Source organism: Ovis aries, chromosome 19 (assembly GCF_016772045.2).
Source record: "Ovis aries strain OAR_USU_Benz2616 breed Rambouillet chromosome 19, ARS-UI_Ramb_v3.0, whole genome shotgun sequence".
Lineage (NCBI taxonomy): Eukaryota > Metazoa > Chordata > Mammalia > Artiodactyla > Bovidae > Ovis > Ovis aries.
Genome location: NC_056072.1, coordinates 49665757 through 49685075, shown reverse-complemented (window position 1 = coordinate 49685075; position 19319 = coordinate 49665757). Strand labels below are relative to the sequence as shown.

The 19319-nt window shown below is 39.1% G+C and overlaps 1 protein-coding gene and 1 non-coding gene across 9 annotated transcripts in view; one reads left to right on the top strand and one right to left on the bottom strand.

Annotated features, from left to right (window-relative positions):
- The window catches only part of DOCK3 (dedicator of cytokinesis 3), a 292652-nt gene that overhangs the window by 53204 nt on the left and 220129 nt on the right, over positions 1-19319 (top strand). For all 8 annotated transcript variants that reach the window (XM_042236152.2, XM_042236151.2, XM_042236154.2 and 5 more), the window contains one exon: positions 7197-7293. In XM_042236152.2, coding sequence (XP_042092086.1) covers positions 7197-7293 — 97 coding nt within the window. Of the gene's footprint in view, positions 1-7196; positions 7294-19319 lie in introns of those variants that run through there.
- Positions 19176-19247, bottom strand: TRNAC-ACA (transfer RNA cysteine (anticodon ACA)). The gene has a single exon. It is a non-coding gene; the product is annotated as a tRNA-Cys (tRNA).

Sequence of the window (19319 nt, the reverse complement as noted above, 5' to 3'; positions counted from 1 at the left end):
CTTTTAATTTCATGGCTGCAATCACCATCTGCAGTGATTTTGGAGCCCCCCAAAATAAAGTCTGACACTATTTTCACTGTTTCCCCATCTATTTCCCATGAAGTGATGGGACCGGATGCTATGATCTTAGTTTTCTGAGTTTTAAGTTTTATGTTGAGTTTTAAACCAGCCTTTTCACTGTCTTCTTTCACTTTCATCAAGAGGCTCTTTAGTTCCTCTTCACTTTCTGCCATAAGGGTGGTGTCATCTGCACATCTGAGGTTATTGATATTTCTCCTGGCAATCTTGACCCCAGCTTGTGCTTCTTCCAGCCCAGTGTTTCTCATGATGTACTCTGCATAGAAATTAAATAAGCAGGGTGACAATATACAGCCTTGACATACTCCTTTTCCTATTTGGAACCCATCTGTTGTTCCATGTCCAGTTCTAACTGTTGCTTCCTGACCTGCTTACAGGTTTCTCAAGAGGCAGGTCCGGTGGTCTGGTATTCCCATCTCTTTCAGAATTTTCCACAGTTTATTGTGATCCATGCAGTCAAAGGCTTTGGCATAGTCAATAAAGCAGAAATAGATGTTTTGCTGGAACTCTGTTGCTTTTTCGATGATCCAGCGGATGTTGGCAATTTGATCTCTGGTTCCTCTGCCTTTTCTAAAACCAGCTTGAACATCTGGAAGTTCATGGTTCATGTACTGCTGAAGCCTGGCTTGGAGAATTTTGAGCATTACTAGCGTGTGAGATGAGTGTAATTGTGCGGTAGTTTGAGCATTCTTTGGCATTGCCTTTCTTTGGGATTGGAATGAAAACTGACCTTTTCCAGTCCTGTGGCCACTGCTGATTTTTCCAAATTTGCTGGCCTGTTGAGTGCAGCACTTTCACAGCATCATCTTTCAGGATTTGAAATAGCTCCACTGGAATTCCACCACCTCCACTAGCTTTGTTCGTAGTGATGCTTTCTAAGGCCCACTTGACTTCCCAGTCCAGGATGTCTGGCTCTAGGTGAGTGATCACACCATTGTGATTATCCGGGTCATGAAGATCTTTTTTATACAGTTCTTCTGTGTATTCTTGCCACCTCTTCTTAATATCTTCTGCTTCTGTGAGATCCATACCATTTCTGACCTTTATTGAGCCCATCTTTGCATGAAATGTTCCCTTGGTATTTTCTTGAAGCAATCTCTAGTCTTTCTCATTCTACTGTTTTCCTCTGTTTCTTTGCATTGGTCGCTGAAGAAGGCTTTCTTATCTCTCCTTGATATTCTTTGGAACTCTGCATTCAGATGCTTATATCTTCCCTTTTCTACTTTGCTTTTCACTTCTCTTCTTTTCACAGTTATTTGTAAGGCCTCCTCAGACAGCCATTTTGCCTTTTTGCATTTCTTTTTCTTGGGGATGGTCTTGATCCCTTTCTCCTGTACGATGTCACGAACCTCTGTCCATAATTCATCAGGCACTCTATCTGTCAGATCTAGTCCCTTAAATCTATTTCTCACTTCCACTGTATAATCATAAGGGATATGATTTAGGTCATACCTGAATGGTCTAGTGGTTTTCCCCACTTTCTTCAATTTAAGTCTGAATTTGAATTTAAGTCAGTTGTTTCATTTGCTATTATTTTCTCCCATTCTGAGGGTTGTCTTTTTGCCTTGTTTATAGTTTCCTTTGCTGTACAAAAGCTTTTAAGTTTAATTAGGTCCCACTTGTTTATTTTTGTTTTTATTTCCATTACTCCAGGAGGTGGGTCATAGAAGATCTTATATTGATTCATGTCATCGAGTATTCTGCCTATGTTTTCCTCTAAGAGTTTAATAGTTTCTGGTCTTACACATGGGTCTTTAATCCATTTAAAGTTTATCTTCGTGTGTAGCATTAGGTAGTGTTCTAATTTCATTCTTTTACACGTAGCTGTCTAGTTTTCTCAGCACCACTTATTGAAGAGGCTATATTTGCCCCATTGTATATTCTTGCCTTCTTTGTCAAAAATAAGGTACCCATAAGTACATGGGTTTACCTCTGGGTTCTCTGTCTTGTTCCACGGTCTATATTTCTGTTTTGTGCCAGTACCATACTGTCTTGATGACTGTGTTTAGTTCAGTTGCTCAGTCATGTCCGACTCTTTGTGATCTCATGGACTGCAGCATGCCAGGCTTGCCTGTCCATCATCAGCTCCCAGAACCTGCTCAGACTCATGTCCATCAAGTCAGTGATGCCATCTAACCATTTCATCCTCTGTTGTCCCCTTCTCCTCCTGCCGTCAATCTTTCCCAGCATCAGGGTCTTTTCCAGTGAGTTAGCTCTTCGCATCAGGTGGCCAAAGTATTGGAGTTTCTGCTTCAGCATCAGTCTTTTCAATGAATATTCAGGATTGGTTTCCTTTAGGATTGACTGGTTGGATCTCCTTGCAGTCCAAGGGATTCTCAAGAGTCTTCTCCAGCACCACTATTCAAAAGCATCAATTCTTCGGCAGTCAGATTTCTTTATAGTCCAACTCTCACATCCACACATGACGACTGGAAAAACCATAGCTTTGACTAGACGGACCTTTGTCGGGAAAGTAATATCTCTGCTTTTTAATACGCTGTCTAGGTTGGTCATAGCTTTTCTTCCAAGGAGCAAGCATCTGTTAATTTCATGGCTGCAGTGATTTTGGAGCCAAAGGAAGTAAAGTCTGTCATTGTTTCCATTGTTTCTCCATTTATTTGCCGTGAAGTGATGAGACCGGATGCCATGATCCTCGTTCTTTGAATGTTGAGTTTTAAGCCAGCTTTTTCACTCTCCTCTTTCACTTTTTATCAAGAGGCTCTTTAGTTCCTTTTTGCTTTCTGCCAGAAGGGTGGTGTCATCTGCATATCTGAGGTTATTGATATTTCTCCTAGCAATCTTGATTCTAGCTGTTATATCATGCTTAGGTTTTCCACACTAGAAAATGGGATTGTCCATTATTTTAGATGAGGTGGGCAGGGCTTTGAGAGTTCAAGTGCCTTTGCCAAAGTAGCATGGCAAGGAAGAAAGGAAACTAGGAATTGAGGCCAAGTTATGTAACTCTGAAGTTCACACTCTCAGCTACATTTCTGCACATTATACACGCTGACTGTAGCCATGAAATTAAAAGATGCTTACTCCTTGGAAGAAAAGTTATGATTAACGTAGATAGCATATTCAAAAGCAGAGACATTACTTTGCCGACAAAGGTCTGTCTAGTCAAGGCTATGGTTTTTCCTGTGGTCATGTATGGATGTGAGAGTTGGACTGTGAAGAAGACTGAGCACTGAAGAATTGATGCTTTTGAACTGTGGTGTTGGAGAAGACTCTTGAGAGTCCCTTGGACTGCAAGGAGATCCAACCAGTCCATTCTGAAGGAGATCAACCCTGGGATTTCTTTGGAAGGAATGATGCTAAAGCTGAAACTCCAGTACTTTGGCCACCTCATGCGAAGAGTTGACTCATTGGAAAAGACTCTGATGCTGGGAGGGATTGGGGGCAGGAGGAGAAGGGGACGACAGAGGATGAGATGGCTGGATGGCATCACCGACTCGATGGACGTGAGTCTGAGTGAACTCCGGGATGTGGTGATGGACAGGGAGGCCTGGCGTGCTGTGATTCATGGGGTCACAAAGAGTTGGACATGACTGAGCGACTGAACTGAACTGAACTGAACATATATATGTATATCTTATTATTACCAATTTTCATTTTTAACAAACTCTTTATTCTGCATGAATGCAGAATTTTCTTGGAAATCCACTTACTATTTCACTTTTTTTGGTTATTTTTCTTAGTCTTATGACTACATTCCACTTGGTCTGTGGAACAGTGTGTGTTTAAATAACCCTTTATCTGAATTTTAAGGATTTTCACGATATTGATTTTATATTATAGCCAAGGAAAAATATGTTGGTGTTAGTATAGACTTGGATTTGTATAATTTGAGGTAAGTCCAAAGGTTAGAACTTTAAAATAGGAACAATGTAAGTTTCCCATAAAAGTCAATGATTACAGTAGCTGAAGACCTAGTAGATGGAACATTCCAGAAATTTTATTCCAGTTTATAACAGAAGCAGAAGATATTAAGAAGAGGTGGCAAGAATACACAGAAGAACTGTACAGGAAAGATCTTCATGACCAAGATAATCACAGTGGTATGATCACTCACCTAGAGCCAGACATCCTGGAATGGGAAGTCAAGTGGGCCTTAGAAAGAATCACTATGAACAAAGCTAGTGGAGGTGATGGAATTCCAGTTGAGCTGTTTTAAATCCTGAAAGATGATGCTGTGAAAGTGCTGCACTCAACAGGCCAGCAAAGTTGGAAGACTCAGCAGTGGCCACAGGACTGGAAAAGGTCAGTTTTCATTCCAATCCCAAAGAAAGGCAATGCCAAAGAATGCTCAGACTACTGCACAGTTGCACTCATCTCACACGCTATTAAAGTAATGCTCAAAATTCTCCAAGCCAGGCTTCAGCAGTACGTGAACCGTGAACTTCCAGATGTTCAAGCTGGATTTAGAAAAGGCCGAGGAACCAGATATCAAATTGCCAACATCTGCTGGATCATGGAAAACGCAAGAGAGTTCCAGAAAAACATCTATTTCTGCTTTATTGACTATGCCAAAGCCTTTGACTGCATGGATCACAATAAACTGTGGAGAATTCTGAAAGAGATGGGAATACCAGACCACCTAACCTGCCTCTTGAGAAATCTGTATGCAGGTCAGGAAGCAACAGTTAGAACTGGACATGGAACAACAGACTGGTTCCACATAGGAAAAGGAGTACGTCAAGGGTATATATTGTCACCTTGCTTATTTAACTTATATGCAGAGTACATCATGAGAAATGCTGGACTGGAAGAAGCACAAGCTGGAGTCAAGATTGCTGGGAGAAATATCAATAACCTCAGATGTGCAGATGACACCACCCTTATGGCAGAAAGTGAAGAGGAGCTAAAAAGCCTGTTGATGAAAGTGAAAGAGGAGAGTGAAAAAGTTGGCTTAGAGCTCAATATTCAGAAAACGAAGATCATGGCATCTGGTCCCATCACTTCATGGGAAATAGATGGGGAAACAGTGGAAACAGTGTCAAACTTTATTTTTTTTTGGCTCCAAAATCACTGCAGATGATGACTGCAGCCATGAAATTAAAAGACGCTTACTCCTTGGGAGAAAAGTTATGACCAACCTAGATAGCGTATTCAAAAGCAGAGACATTACTTTGCCAACAAAGGTCCATCTAGTCAAGGCTATGGTTTTCCAGTAGTCGTGTGTGGATGTGATAGTTGGACTGTGAAGAAAGCTGAGCGCTAAAGAATTGATGCTTTTGAACTGTGGTGTTGGAGAAGACTCCTGAGAGTCCCTTGGACTGCAAGGAGATCCAACCAGTCCGTTCTAAAAGAGATGAGTCCTGGGTGTTCTTTGGAAGGAACGATGCTAAAGCTGAAACTCCAGTACTTTGGACACCTCATGAGAAGAGTTGACTCATTGGAAAAGACTCTGATGTTGGGAGGGATTGGGGGCAGGAGGAAAAGGGGACGACAGAGGATGAGATGGCTGGGTGGCATCACCCACTCAATGGATGTGAGTTTGAGTGAACTCCGGGAGTTGGTGATGGACAGGGAGGCCTGGTGTGCTGCGATTCATAGGGTCGCAAAGAGTCGGACACGACTGAGCAACTGAACTGAACTGAACTGATCTGATCCTGTACAGCAGTTCTGCATTAATCTTGCTAAAACAGCTCACATATCCTATGTCTCTATTTCTGTAGTGCCAAGTTTGAGTCTCAGCCTTGCACTGAAAATTCACTTTATAAATTTGATGAATATGGACAGTGCTCTGGCAACATTCTAAGATGATTATTTTAAATCTGCTGGAATATATCACACAAAATAAAAAGAAGGCCTTACAGCATAGATCAAGTAATGTGTATTCATTGATGCTCAATATTAATATACTAAGTAACCTTTGAACACAATGAGGGTTTGTTAGCTATGTAGAGAAATGATACTTAATGCTAATTTTTAAAATTAATTTTCCTTTGCTGTTTCCAACTGGATGATAATTCTCTTTGGCCAAGAAATCATAATATAGGTTTCATCTACCTCAGTGTATCAATATATAAAATCTTTGGTCCCAGAAAATATTTCATTAACCCTCAAAATTGGCACAGATGTTATAAAAATGTTTTCAAGTCATGCCTCTGCTTTGAACAGCCTTTCAGGATCTTCTCATTCATTTTCCCTGTGTTAAGATCTGGTATCTTAAGAATCATTTGAAGAGTCCCTATGAGAGCTGGCCCAGGTCAGTCTAGCCTTCTTTAAGTTCTTAGATATGTGAAATTCTCATCTATCTCAGTGACTTCATGTATACCGTTCCCTCTGCAGGTGACACCACACCTCTCCTTCCTAAGAAACTCTTTGATCCTGACCTTTTTGCATTTTGGGGGCATTGCTCTTTCTTCAGAAAAGGCTTCACTGATCCTGTCTTTAAGTCATGTCCCCCAGCTAAAATCTCTGATTGTGCAATTTGTTTTCTTTCTTAGATTCATCATGGTCGGTGTCTGTTGTGATTACTTGTCTAATTTTTTGTGCAGAATAAGAGCTTTCTGAAGATACAGACTCTGTCTGTTTTTGCTCACTGATAAATCCTTGGCAATTAGCAGGAGGATTGATGCCATAATGAATGTTGCTTACAAGGTAGTTGGAAAAAAACCCAGTGTTTCTGTAACCAGGATTAGGATTCTTCTGCTCAACAGGTTTCTAGGAAAACATACTATCAGTATAAGGGAGAGCTTGTAAAACTTCAAAACCCAGTGTCTGAGTCTCCCCCACCCAACCCATTTCCATCAGAGCATGAGTTAATTTGCATTATTGATACATGTAAAGGACACAAATAGTTTTTAAAAATTAAGCAAATCTTGGGCAATGCTGTAGTCTTCCTTTAGAGGAAAAAATTTAAAAACTATCTTTCATGACAGTACTGCTAAAAGTAATATTGAGGATTTTTATAACAAAACCTAAATTTTTTTTCATTAAATCAGTTCACTTATATTATCATATTACTGCAACAGTCTGTATTCAGTTAGATGCACCTCTCCTTATATTTGCATGAATTTAAATTTGATTTACACATGTTGGAAAGGGCAGTAGACAGTATTCTGGTAGTTTATCAAAGATAATGTGGCTGTTTGTTGTGACTCTGGTTCTAGGCAGTATGAAACTGTGGTTCCACTTGAAGATTCTATTGTGACTGAGGTTACAGCAACTCTCCAAGAATGGGCCAGTCTATGGAAACAACTTTATGTGGTAAGTAGTTGGTGATTAGTTTGCTAAATCAACAAAGTTCCATTGTACCGAGATAAAAAATTATGGTCCTTAGCCAATTGCAAATTTATAGACTTCTGAATATTTGCAGATTTTCAAATGTATGTTCCTAATGTTAACTGGAATATAGTAGACTTGAGTTTTGTTCAATCTGAAGAGAATACAGTATTCATATGCCTGCAGTTTTCTCCATCCTATTCCAGCCAGTAGAATGTAAGTTCCATCACATCAAGGATTTTAGCTGTCTTACTCAATTGCTGTATCCCCAGAACCTTTCATAAAACAGATTTTTATTAATTGAATGAACAGACTTCATAGTTATTAATACATTGTGAACCTAATAGTGGGTAAAGATCAAGAAGCTGTATTACCACTTTCTTATAGCTACTAAGCTTAAGTGATATGTCAGATATGATCCTTTTTGCCAGGCCAATAATTACTAGATAAATAAAGCCTCAGTTCGTATCCTCTGGAAACTTAGAGAGTAGAGGGTGATGGAACACAAAAATGTAGACTAAAACTAAGTGACAGGTTTGGGTTCTGAACAAGATGAAGTAAACGCATTCTAGTTTACTCTTCCTACTAATCACAACAAAAATTCTGGACGAAACTCATAAAATGCCCTATCAGAACACTCTCAGTTAGGAAACAGAAGGTGGATGATTAGGGACATTGAAATTCATGGATTGAGAGAGTTCCCTGGTTGTCTTTTTTTCTTGCCTTCCATAAATCCTGGCCTGGGCTGTAGAGAAGACTACAACCTGAAAATGCTAATGAGTGCAGACAAAATAATAATACCAAGGAAAGCCTGTTCTCTCTAGCCAGAGGATGGCCCAGCAAGATAGAAACGTCCTATTCTGTCTGTTCTGTAGGAGAACATCACAATAAAATCTGTAGCCCTTCCCATTCCAACAGGCATTATAGCAGAGGTATCAACAATCAGAGCTTTGTCTCATAAACACCCTTCCCCTACCTGCAGTAACAGGGAGATGTCCCCCTTCAGTGCAGCCTGTGGCTCAGACTCTGACTTCTGCCCTTTTCTGCTCCAGTAATGAGGTAGTGCCCTTCCTCAGCAGAGCCTGTAGGGAAGACTAATTTCCGCCCCACCAGAAGTTTCAAGGTGGCAACTCTCTTCAGCAGAGCCTGTGGGTGAGAGTCTGGCCTTTACAACTATACAACATTAATAAGGTGGTGCCCTTACCCTTCAGAGTTCTGAGGCAAAACTCAGCTTTCCCCCGTGCTCTGAAGAAAGGAAGAAGCATTTCTCCACAGAGAAGCCTGTGGTTAGAGCTCTTAATTTCCACTCCCCCTGCAGTAATAAGGTGCTACCCTCCCCAGCCAGCCTGTGGGTTGTACGTTAACTTTCGCAACTCTCCACTCCCCTGCTTATTACCCTATTTTCTATGACTGCCCTGCTGAAATGAGGCACCGCTTCTCCCCACTCAAGCCCATCCTAAGGATAATGGGAGGTGGAGTTCTGTCATCTAGGTAACAGGCAAATAGGGAAAACCAAGGAGTACTGCAGAGACTTTATAAACTAAATTGACATTTCAATCACAGTCCACAAAAGTCCACCAAAGGGGTCGCAAAGAATTGGACTGAGCAACTGAACAACCCCCACCACCGCAAAAGTGAGCCTAGGATCACATTCTCAATGTGAACAGGTTGACTAAAATAAAAGATTTAAGTAGAAATTAGAGTGTCATAATTCCTACTTAATTAAAATGTCCATCTTACAGCTCCAAATTACTTGTCATATGAAGAAATCAGGAAAAATGCAACTCTAGTAAGAAGGGACAATCAGCAGAAGCTAACTTTGAAATGACACAGATGTTGGAGCCATCAGCAAGGATTTAAAAGCATTTGAGAAGATTCAGCACTTTCATGATTAAAAACTCTTAGCAAACTAGGAATATAAGATATCTCACTCTGATAAAGGGCATTTATAAAAATATATAGCAAACGTCATACTTAGTGATAAAAGTCTGCTTTGGGGAATAAGGTAAGGATGTTTGCTCTCAACAAGTCAGTTCAACTTAGTACTAGAAGACTTAAGGCAAGAAAAGGAAAGAAGAGACATATGGGTTAGAGTGAAGAAATAAAGCTGTTCACATTTGCAAACAATATGATTGGCTACATAACAAATCCCAAGGAATCTACAAACACTAGAGAATACAAAAGATAGTTCTGAAAATTTAAGTTTGCAGTTGTAGGATATCAGGTCAAAATACAGAATCTCACTCTCTCTTTCTGTCACATACACACACAGATGTACACACAATCATATTGCCGTATATTCGCAGTGAACAGTTGGAACCCAAATTTTAAAACATATACCATTTACAGTTGCTCAAAAACGAAACATTTGGTATAAATACAACAGAACAGAACAATTTCCATGTACTGAAAACCACAAAAATGCTAATGAACAAAAGCAAAGAAGACTTAAGTAAAGGGCCAGGCATGACATGTTCATGGATTGGAAGACTCACATATTTAAAATGTCTGTTCAACACGGATTGATCTATGTATTTAATTCTTGAAAAGTCCTAGCAGGATGTTTTCTAGAGAAGATGATTTTAAAATTTTTAAGGGAATACAAAATAAGAATAAAGTTAGAGGAATCATGTTACCTAATTTTAAGGCTTACTTACAGCTACAGTAATCAAGATGGAGTGGTCCTGGCCAAGGATAGACACAGATCATAGATAAAGGGAGCAGGACAGAGAGTTGAGATGTATCAGTAGGTTTAGTCAAGTAAGGGCCAACTGATTTTTGGCAAAGATGCTAAAGGAATTAAGTGAAAGAAACATGCTCTTGTCAGCAAATGGATAGGTGGAGTAGTTGGGCATATAGAGGCAGAACAAAACAAAACCAAAACCTTGACTTAAATCTCCTTCCTTATACAATGGACTAACTCACATTGGATGATAGACCAAAATGGAAAATATAAAACTGTAAAAGTTTTAGGAGAACATATGAGAAAAACTTCATAACCTGCATTTAGGTGAAGAGTTCTTAAGCATGACACTGAAAGAATAGTTCATAGAAAAAAAGTTGATAAACTGGATTTCATCAAAGTGAAAAATTTTTGCTCTTGAATGACCCTGTTGAAAGATGATAAGCCATAGACTGGAAGAAAATATTTTCAAATCACCTATCTGTCAGAAGACTTGTGTGTAGAATAAATAAAGGACTTTGTAAGCTGAACAGTAATTCTAACAATAATGTTTAACAATTCAGTTAGAAAAGGGCAGAAATCTTCATCAAAGAGAAGTCTTGATGAAGTCATCTCCATCATAAGGAGAGCCAATTAGAACATGATAAGATCTTCCATATAATTAGCCATTATTGTTGTTGAGTCTATAAATTGTCTCCAACTCTCTGCGACCCCATGGACTGCAACATGCCAGGCTTTGCTTTCCTTCACTACCTTCTGGGGTTTGCTCACGTTGATGTCCATTGAATCAGTGATGCTATCCAACGATCTCATCCTCTCCCACCCCCTACTTCTTTTGCCTTCAGTCTTTCCCAGCATCAGGGTCTTTACCAGTGATTCAACTCCTCATATCAGATTGCCAAAGTACTGGAGTTTCAGCTTTAGCATCAGTCCTTCCAGTGAATAGTCAGGACTGATTTCCTTTAGGATTGACTGGTTTGATCTACTTGCAGTCCATGGGAATTTCAAGAGCCCTTTCCAGCACTATAGTTCAAAAGCATCAGTTCTTCAGGTCTCAGTCTTCTTTATGGTCTAACTCTCACATCCATACGTGACCACTGGAAAAACCATAACTTTGACTAGATGGACCTTTGTTGGCAAAGTGATGGCTTACTTTTTAATATGCTGTCTAGGTTTGTCATAGGTTTTCTTCCAAGGAGCAAGCATCTTTTAATTTCATGGCTGCAGTCAGTTTGCCCAAGAAAATAAAATCTGTCATCGCTTCCACTTTTCCCCCTTCCATTTGCCATGAAGTGATGGAACCAGATACTGTGATCTTAGTTTTTTGAATGTTGAGTTTCAAGCCAGTTTTTTCATTCTCCTCTTTCACTCTTATCAAAAAGCTCTTTAGTTCCTCTTTACTTTCTGCCATTAGAGTGGCATCGTCTGCATATCTGAAGTTATTGGTATTTCTCCCAACAGTCTTGATTCCAGCTTGTGATTCATCTAGCCCAGTGTTTTGCATGATGTACTCTGCATAGACGTTAAATAACCAGCGTGACACTATACAGCCTTGTTGTACTGCTTTTCCAATTCTGAACCAGTTTGTTGTTCCATGTTTGGTTCTAACTGTTACTTCTTGACCTGTACAGTTTTCTCAGGAGCCAGATGAGGTGGTCTGGTATTTCCATCTCTTGAAGAATTTTCCACGGTTTGTTGTGATCCACATAGTCAAAGGCTTTCTCATAGTCAGTGAAGCAGAATAGATGTTTTTCTGGAATTCTTTTGCTTTCTCTGTGATCCAGCAGATGTTGGCGATTTGATCTCTGGTTCCTCTATCTTTTCTAAACCCCACTTGTACATCTTCAAGTTCTCAGTTCATGTACTGCTAAAACCTAGCTTAAAGAATTTTGAGCATAACTTTGGTTGCATGTGAAATGAGCACAATTGTGTGGTAGTTTGAACATTCTTTGGCATTGACCTTCTTTGGGATTGGAATGAAATTAGCCATTAGGGTAATGCAAATTAATGCTACAGTGAGATGCTACTACATACCTGTTAGAATGGCTAACATAAAAAAAATGCCAAAAATACCAGAGATGTGGAGCAACTGGATCTCTCATGCATTGCTGATGAAGATATAAAATGATACAACTTCTGGGGAAAAAAAAAGTTGGTGTTTTCTGTTTTTTTAAATTGCAATATAGTTCATTTACAATGTTGGTATTAGTTTCAAGTATACAGCAAAGTGAATCAGTTACACATATATCTACTCTCTTTTTAGATTCTTTTTCCATATAAGCCATTGTGGAGTCCTGAGTAGAGTTCCCTGTGCTATACAGTAGGTTCTTATTAGTTAATCTATTTTATGTATAGTAGTGTGTATTTGTCAATCCCAATCTCCCAATTTATTCTTCCCCCCTTACTCCCTGGTAACCATAAGTTTGTTTTCTACATTTGTGACTCTACTTCTGTTTTGTAAATAAGTTCATTTGTACCATTTTTTTTTTAAGATTCTGCATATAAGTGATATCATACGATACTTGTCTTCATGTGTCTGACTTACTTCACTCATTATGACAATCTGTAGGCCCATCCAGGTTGCTGTAAATGGCACTATTTTGTTCTTTTTTATGACTGAGTAATACTCCATTGTATACATGTACCATGTATATCTATCTGTTCCTCTGTTGATGGACAACAGAGGTTGCTTCCATGTCCTGGCTATTGTAAATAGTGCTGCAGTTAGCACTGAGATGTTTGTATCTTTTTGCATTATCATTTTTTCCCAAGTATATGCCTAGGAGTGGGATTGCTGGGTCATATGTTAGCTCTGTTTTTAGTTTTTTGAGGAACCTCCATGCTGTTCTCCATAGTGGCTATACCAGTTTATGTTCCCACCAACAGTGGAAGAGGCTTCCCTTTTCTCCACACCCTCTCCAACATTTATTGTTTATAGGGTTTTTTTGATAATGGCCAGTGTGACCAGTGTGAAGTGATACCTCATTTCAGTTTTAACGTGTATTTCTCTAGTAATTAGTGATATTGAACATCTTTTCATGTGCTTTTTGGCTATCTGTATTTCTTCTTTGGAGAAATGTCTATTTAGATCTTCTGTCAATTTTTTGGTTGGCTTGTTTGGGTTTTTTTGATATGGAGCTACATGAGCTGTTTGTATATTTTAAGATTAATTCCTTGTCAGTTATTTCATTTGTAAGTATTTTCTTCCATTCTGAGGGTTGTCTTTTTGTTTTGTTTATGATTTCCTTTGCTGTGCAAAGGCTTTTAGGTTTAATTAGATCTCATTTGTTTATTTTGGTTTTTATTTTCGTTACTCTAGGAGGTGGATCCAGAAAGATCTTGCTGCAATTTATGTCAAAGAGTGTTCTAGCTGTGTTTTCCTCTAGGAGTTTTATAGTGTCTAGCCTTTCATGTAAGTCTTTAATCCATTTTGAGTCTATTTTTTTGTATGGTGTTAGGGAGTGTTCTAATTTCAGTCTTTTATGTGTAGTGGTCTAATTTTCCCAATAACACTTACTTTGAGTGCTTACATTATGCTTGTGCTTCATTTTTTTTTTTTACATACATTATCTCATTTTAATTTTCACTACAATTACTATTATTCTCCTCATGTTACTGAATGGAAACTTTGATCCTTAGAAAGAATAAGGACTGTGCCCAAAGTCATATAAATAGTAAATGTCCAGCCAGACCCTAGTCTAAGTTCATTAGACTCCAGCGCTCTTAATAAGTACACTATCTTCTGAATTAAATTCTTTAAATTTATCTCACATATAATTTATTGTGATTTTAGTAGTTATTATCATTTTCTGATATGGAAATTGGATTAATTTGGATGAATATTATCTGGAAATGACATCGCCTTCCAGAAATTATAAAATAATCATGCCTTAAAAAAATAGACCTTTATTTCTTTCTCAAGTAGGCATAGGCAGTCTGGATTTGGTGTGGCAGCTCTGCAGTCATCAAGGCTTAGTCTGTCCCCCTGTTCTGTCTTCCTCATTACAGTGCTTCAGCTTTTTAGCCCAAAATGACTAGCTCTAGGAAGCATCTTGTGCTCTAGATGAAGGAAGCAGGAAAAGAAAGAAAAAAGTATGCTCTTTCCTTTAAAGGACACCTCTTTGAAGTTGCTGAGAACATTTCCTTCTGTTGGTCAAAACTCATTCACAGAGCAATCTCTAGCTGAAATAGAGACTGAGAATTGGTCTTTTTAAGATGGCCATATATTAGCCAAAAATGGGGAATTCTATGACTATAGAAAAAGTAGAGAATGAATACTGAGGGACTACTAGCAGTCTTTGCCACAGTGATCATGAAAAATTATTCTCATGTAAAGTTCTATTGTAGTTTTAATTATTTGCCAAATTTATTTGTGAAATAGTGGAATAATGCCTTCACCAACACTTCAGTATATTATATATCTGGAGAAGTGAATTTTAAGTAAGACATGAAAAAATAATGAAGTTGTTGTTAAAAATCATTAGAAGCATCCAAACTTGCATTTAATATGTTTTGGTAACTTGATGTGCCTTTGTGAGAGTAAAATATATTATCACTAAAAGTTAACATCATACCAATATGATGTCTTCTTTTACAGCAGTTCATCTTATTCAGACATATTGTGGGTAAATTAAGCTGCTATTTGAAGCAATATTATAAAACAGTTAACTTTTGAAAAATCTTTTATGTGTACTTTATGGCTTATATATTTGCATACAAATTTTCCAGAGATATGGACAGACTTGAAAGGGAGAAGCTGTATTGAAAAGAAGACTACTGCAAATAATGATTTTTATATTTTATACCCCAAATTTGAAATTGCCATTATAATTTTTAAATTCACTTTTTAATGAATGGAATATTGCCCTTTTTTTGCCATTTTAACAAATCACAGTGTTTCTGGTTAATTCTTTTTAATCTCTTGTTAATATGACAAGTGTCAAATGATTGTTTTTGTTATGCAAGTAGGAGGTCAGACATGTAGCCAGTCGAATTCAAAACAAATGAATACAAGTCTTTTCCAAATAACTTTCTACTAGAAGAGAATCAAAATCTGTTATATTATTAAAATTAGAGAGCCTAACAGTCTCCCTTTGTTTCCCTACTTAATTTCAGACTTTATAGTTTTTTACTTGATCTGACTTTACTAAGAGACAGTTAATTACCTGACTGGCCTCTGAGAAGTATACTTGAGAGGCAGAATGTATCTAGGTTAGCAATGTCTAAAGTTTAATTTATCTGATTTTAAAGACAAAAGGAAAATAATATAAATAAAATACAATAAACTATGAAAAACAAGTCTCAACATATGTGACTATAAACGTTAATATCTTTCTGTATATAGAGTGTGTAAAAGTCAATAAGAAAATAAGTAAAAAGCACTGCAAATTCTCAGTAAAGGATAAAACACCATTTATAAAGCATTACCTAAGGGAAATACTCAGTTTTACTAATAATCAAGGATTATTTGTAAATAAACTCTGAATGCAGAGTTCCAAAGAATAGCAAGAAGAGGTAAGAAAGCCTTCTTCAGTGATCAGTGCAAACAGAGGGAAACACCAGAATGGGAAAGACTAGAGATCTCTTCAAGAAAATTAGCGATACCAAGGGAACATTTCATGCAAAGATGGGCTCGATAAAGGACAGAAATGGTATGGACCTAACAGAAGCAGAAGATATTAAGAAGAGGTGGCAAGAATACATGGAAGAACTGTACAAAAAAGATCTTCACGACCCACATAATCATGATGGTGTGATTACTCACCTAGAGCCAGACATGCTGGAATGTGAAGTCAAATGGGCCTTAGAAAGCATCACTACAGACAAAGCTAGTGGAGGTGATGGAATTCCAGTTGAGCTGTTTCAAATTCTGAAAGATGATGCTGTGAAAGTGCTGCACTCTATGCCAGCAAGTTTGGAAAAGTCAGCAGTGGCCACAGGACTGGAAAAGGTCAGTTTTCATTCCAATCCCAAAGAAAGGCAATGCCAAAGAAGACTCAAACTACCGCACAGTTGCACTCATCTCACATGCTAGTAAAGTAATGCTCGAAATTCTCCAAGCCAGACTTCAGCAATACGTGAACCGTGAACTCCCTGATGTTCAAGCTGGTTTTAGAAAAGGCAGAGGAACCAGAGATCAAATTGCCAACATCCGCTGAATCATCAAAAAAGCGAGAGAGTTCCAGAAAAACATCTATTTCTGCTTTATTGACTATGCCAAAGCCTTTGACTGTGTGGATCACAATAAACTGTGGAAAATTCTGAGAGAGATGGGAATACCAGACCACCTAACCTGCCTCTTGAGAAACCTGTATGCAGCTCAGGAAGCAACAGTTAGAACTGGCCATGGAACAACAGACTGGTTCCAAATAGGAAAAGGAGTACGTCACGGCTGTATATTGTCACCCTGCTTATTTAACTTCTGTGCAGAGTACATCATGAGAAACCCTGGGCTGGAAGAAACACAAGCTGGAATCAAGATTGCCGGGAGAAATAACAATAACCTCAGATATGCAGATGACACCACCCTTATGGCAGAAAGTGAAGAGGAACTAAAAAGCCTCTTGATGAAAGTGAAAGTGGAGAGTGAAAAAGTTGGCTTAAAGCTCAACATTCAGAAAACGAAGATCATGGCATCTGGTCCCATCACTTCATGGGAAATAGATGGGGAAACAGTGGAAACAGTGTCAGACTTTATATTTTTGGGCTCCAAAATCACTGCAGATGGTGACTGTAGCCATGAAATTAAAAGACGCTTACTCCTTGGAAGAAAAGTTATGACCAACCTAGATAGCATATTCAAGAGCAGAGACATTACCTTGCTGACCAAGGTCCGTCTAGTCAAAGCTATGGTTTTTCCTGTGGTCATGTATGGATGTGAGAGTTGGACTGTGAAGAAGGCTGAGCGCCGAAGAATTGATGCTTTTGAACTGTGGTGTTGGAGAAGACTCTTGAGAGTCCCTTGGACTGCAAGGAGATCCAACCAGTCCATTCTGAAGGAGATCAACCCTGGGATTTCTTTGGAAGGAATGATGCTAAAGCTGAAGCTCCAGTACTTTGGACATCTCATGCGAAGAGTTGACTCATTGGAAAAGACTCTGATGCTGGGAGGGATTGGGGGCAGGAGGAGAAGGGGACGACAGAGGATGAGATGGCTGGATGGCATCACTGACTCGATGGACGTGAGTCTGAGTGAACTCTGGGAGTTGGTGATGGACAGGGAGGCCTGGCGTGCTGCGATTCGTGGGGTCGCAAAGAGTTGGACATGACTGAGCGACTGGACTGAACTGAATAATCAAGGATATAGCAGTTAAATTAGTGAGATAAATTCTGCTTCAAATTAATAAGTAAGAAAGTAGAAATTATCCTTTGCCATTCAGTTTTTGCTAAAATAAATACATCTATGCTTTGCTGGTGTATATCAATTTTTTGTTGGCACATTTGAATAACAATTTGGGAAAAGTCTTCATTCAGATTCTTAAGACACTAGTAATTCTAATTCTGGGAATTTAAGATTGGGCTTCCCTGGTGGCTCAGAAGTTAAAGCGTCTGTCTGCAATGCAGACCTGGGTTTGATCCCTGGGTCGGGAAGATCCCCTGGAGAAGGAAATGGCAACCCACTCCAGTATTCTTGCCTAGAGAATCCCATGGAGGGAGGAGCCTGGTAGGCTACAGTCCATGGGGTTGCAAACAGTCAGACATGACGGAGCTCCTTCACTTTCAATGTTAAATATGGGAGTGGATTGAATTGCAGTTTCATAAATATTTCTATTAAAGCATTATTCACAATAACAAACATAAATTTACTTTCCTAAATGTGCCAACTGTAGTACAGTTAAGACACAGAGAGCTTACCTCTAAAGAGCTGTTAGAAAAATTTAGTTATGTTACATACTAAAATGAACTTATGCACAAATTATGTTACAAAATATAGCTTCATCTATATTCTGAAATCTTTAATCCAATTTTCTGTTAATGGGAGGGGTTCTGTTCCCTCCCCATAGTTTGGCCTGAGGCCAGACTATAATGGGATAAATAGTTCAGTTCAGTTCAGTCGCTCAGTCGCTCTTTGTGACCCCATGGCCTGCAGCATGCCAGGCTTCCCTGTCCATCACCAACTCCTGGAGCTTACTCAAACTCATGTCCATTGAATCGGTGATGCTATCCAACCATTTCATCCTCTGTCATCCTCTTCTCCTCCTGCCTTCAATCTTTCTCAGCATCAGGATCTTTTCCAATGAGTCATTTGTTCACATCAGGTGGCCAAAGTATTAGAGTTTCAGCTTCAGCATCAGTCCTTACAGTGAGTATTCAGGATTGATTTCCTTTAGGATTCACTGGTTGGATCTCCTTGCAGTCCAAGGGACTCTCAAGAGTCTGTTCCAACAGTCCAGTTCAAAAGCATCAATTCTTCAGTGCTCAGCTTTCTTTATAGTCCAACTCTCACATCCATACATGACTACTGGCAAAACCGTAGTTTTGGCTAGACAGACCTTTGGCAGGAAAGTAATGTTTCTGCTTTTTAATATGCTGTCTAGTTTGCTCATAGCTTTTCTCCCAAGGAGCAAGGTCTTTTAATTTCATGGCTGCAGTGACCATCTGCGGTGATTTTGGAGCCCAAGAAAATAAAGTCAGCCACTGTTTCCATTGTTTCCCCATCTATTTGCCATGAAGTGATGAGACTGGGTGCCATGGTCTTCGTTTTTTAAATGTTGAGTTTTAAGCCAGCTATTTCACTCTCCTCTTTCACTTTCATCAAGAGGCTCTTTAGTTCTTCTTCGCTTTCTGCCATAAGGGTGGTACCATCTGCATATCTGAGGTTATTGATATTTCTCCCAGTAGTCCTGATTCCAGCTTGTGCCTCATCCAGCCTGGCATTTCACATGATATAGAAAGTGAAGTCGTTCAGTCATGTCCGACTCTTTGCCACCCCATGGACAGTATCCTGCACCAGGCTTCTCCATCCGTGGGATTTTCTAGGCAAGAGTACTGGAGTGGGTTGCCATTTCCTTATCCAGGAAATCTTCCCGACCCAGGGATCTAACCTAGGTCTCCCGCATTGTAGACAGAAGCTTTACTGTCTGAGCCACCAGGGAAGATAGCATAAAATATTTCTTTGAGCCTTCTTTTTGGGGGAGGGGGCAAGAATACTGGAGTGGGTTGCCATTCTCTTCTCCAGGAGATCTTCCCAACCCAGGGATTGAACCTGGGTCTCCTGCATTGTAGGCAGACGCTTTACCTTCTGAGCCACCAGGGAAGTCAAATATTTCTTTGAGCCCCCTTTTTTTTGGAGGGGGCAAACATATAAGTTAAATAAGCAAGGTGACAA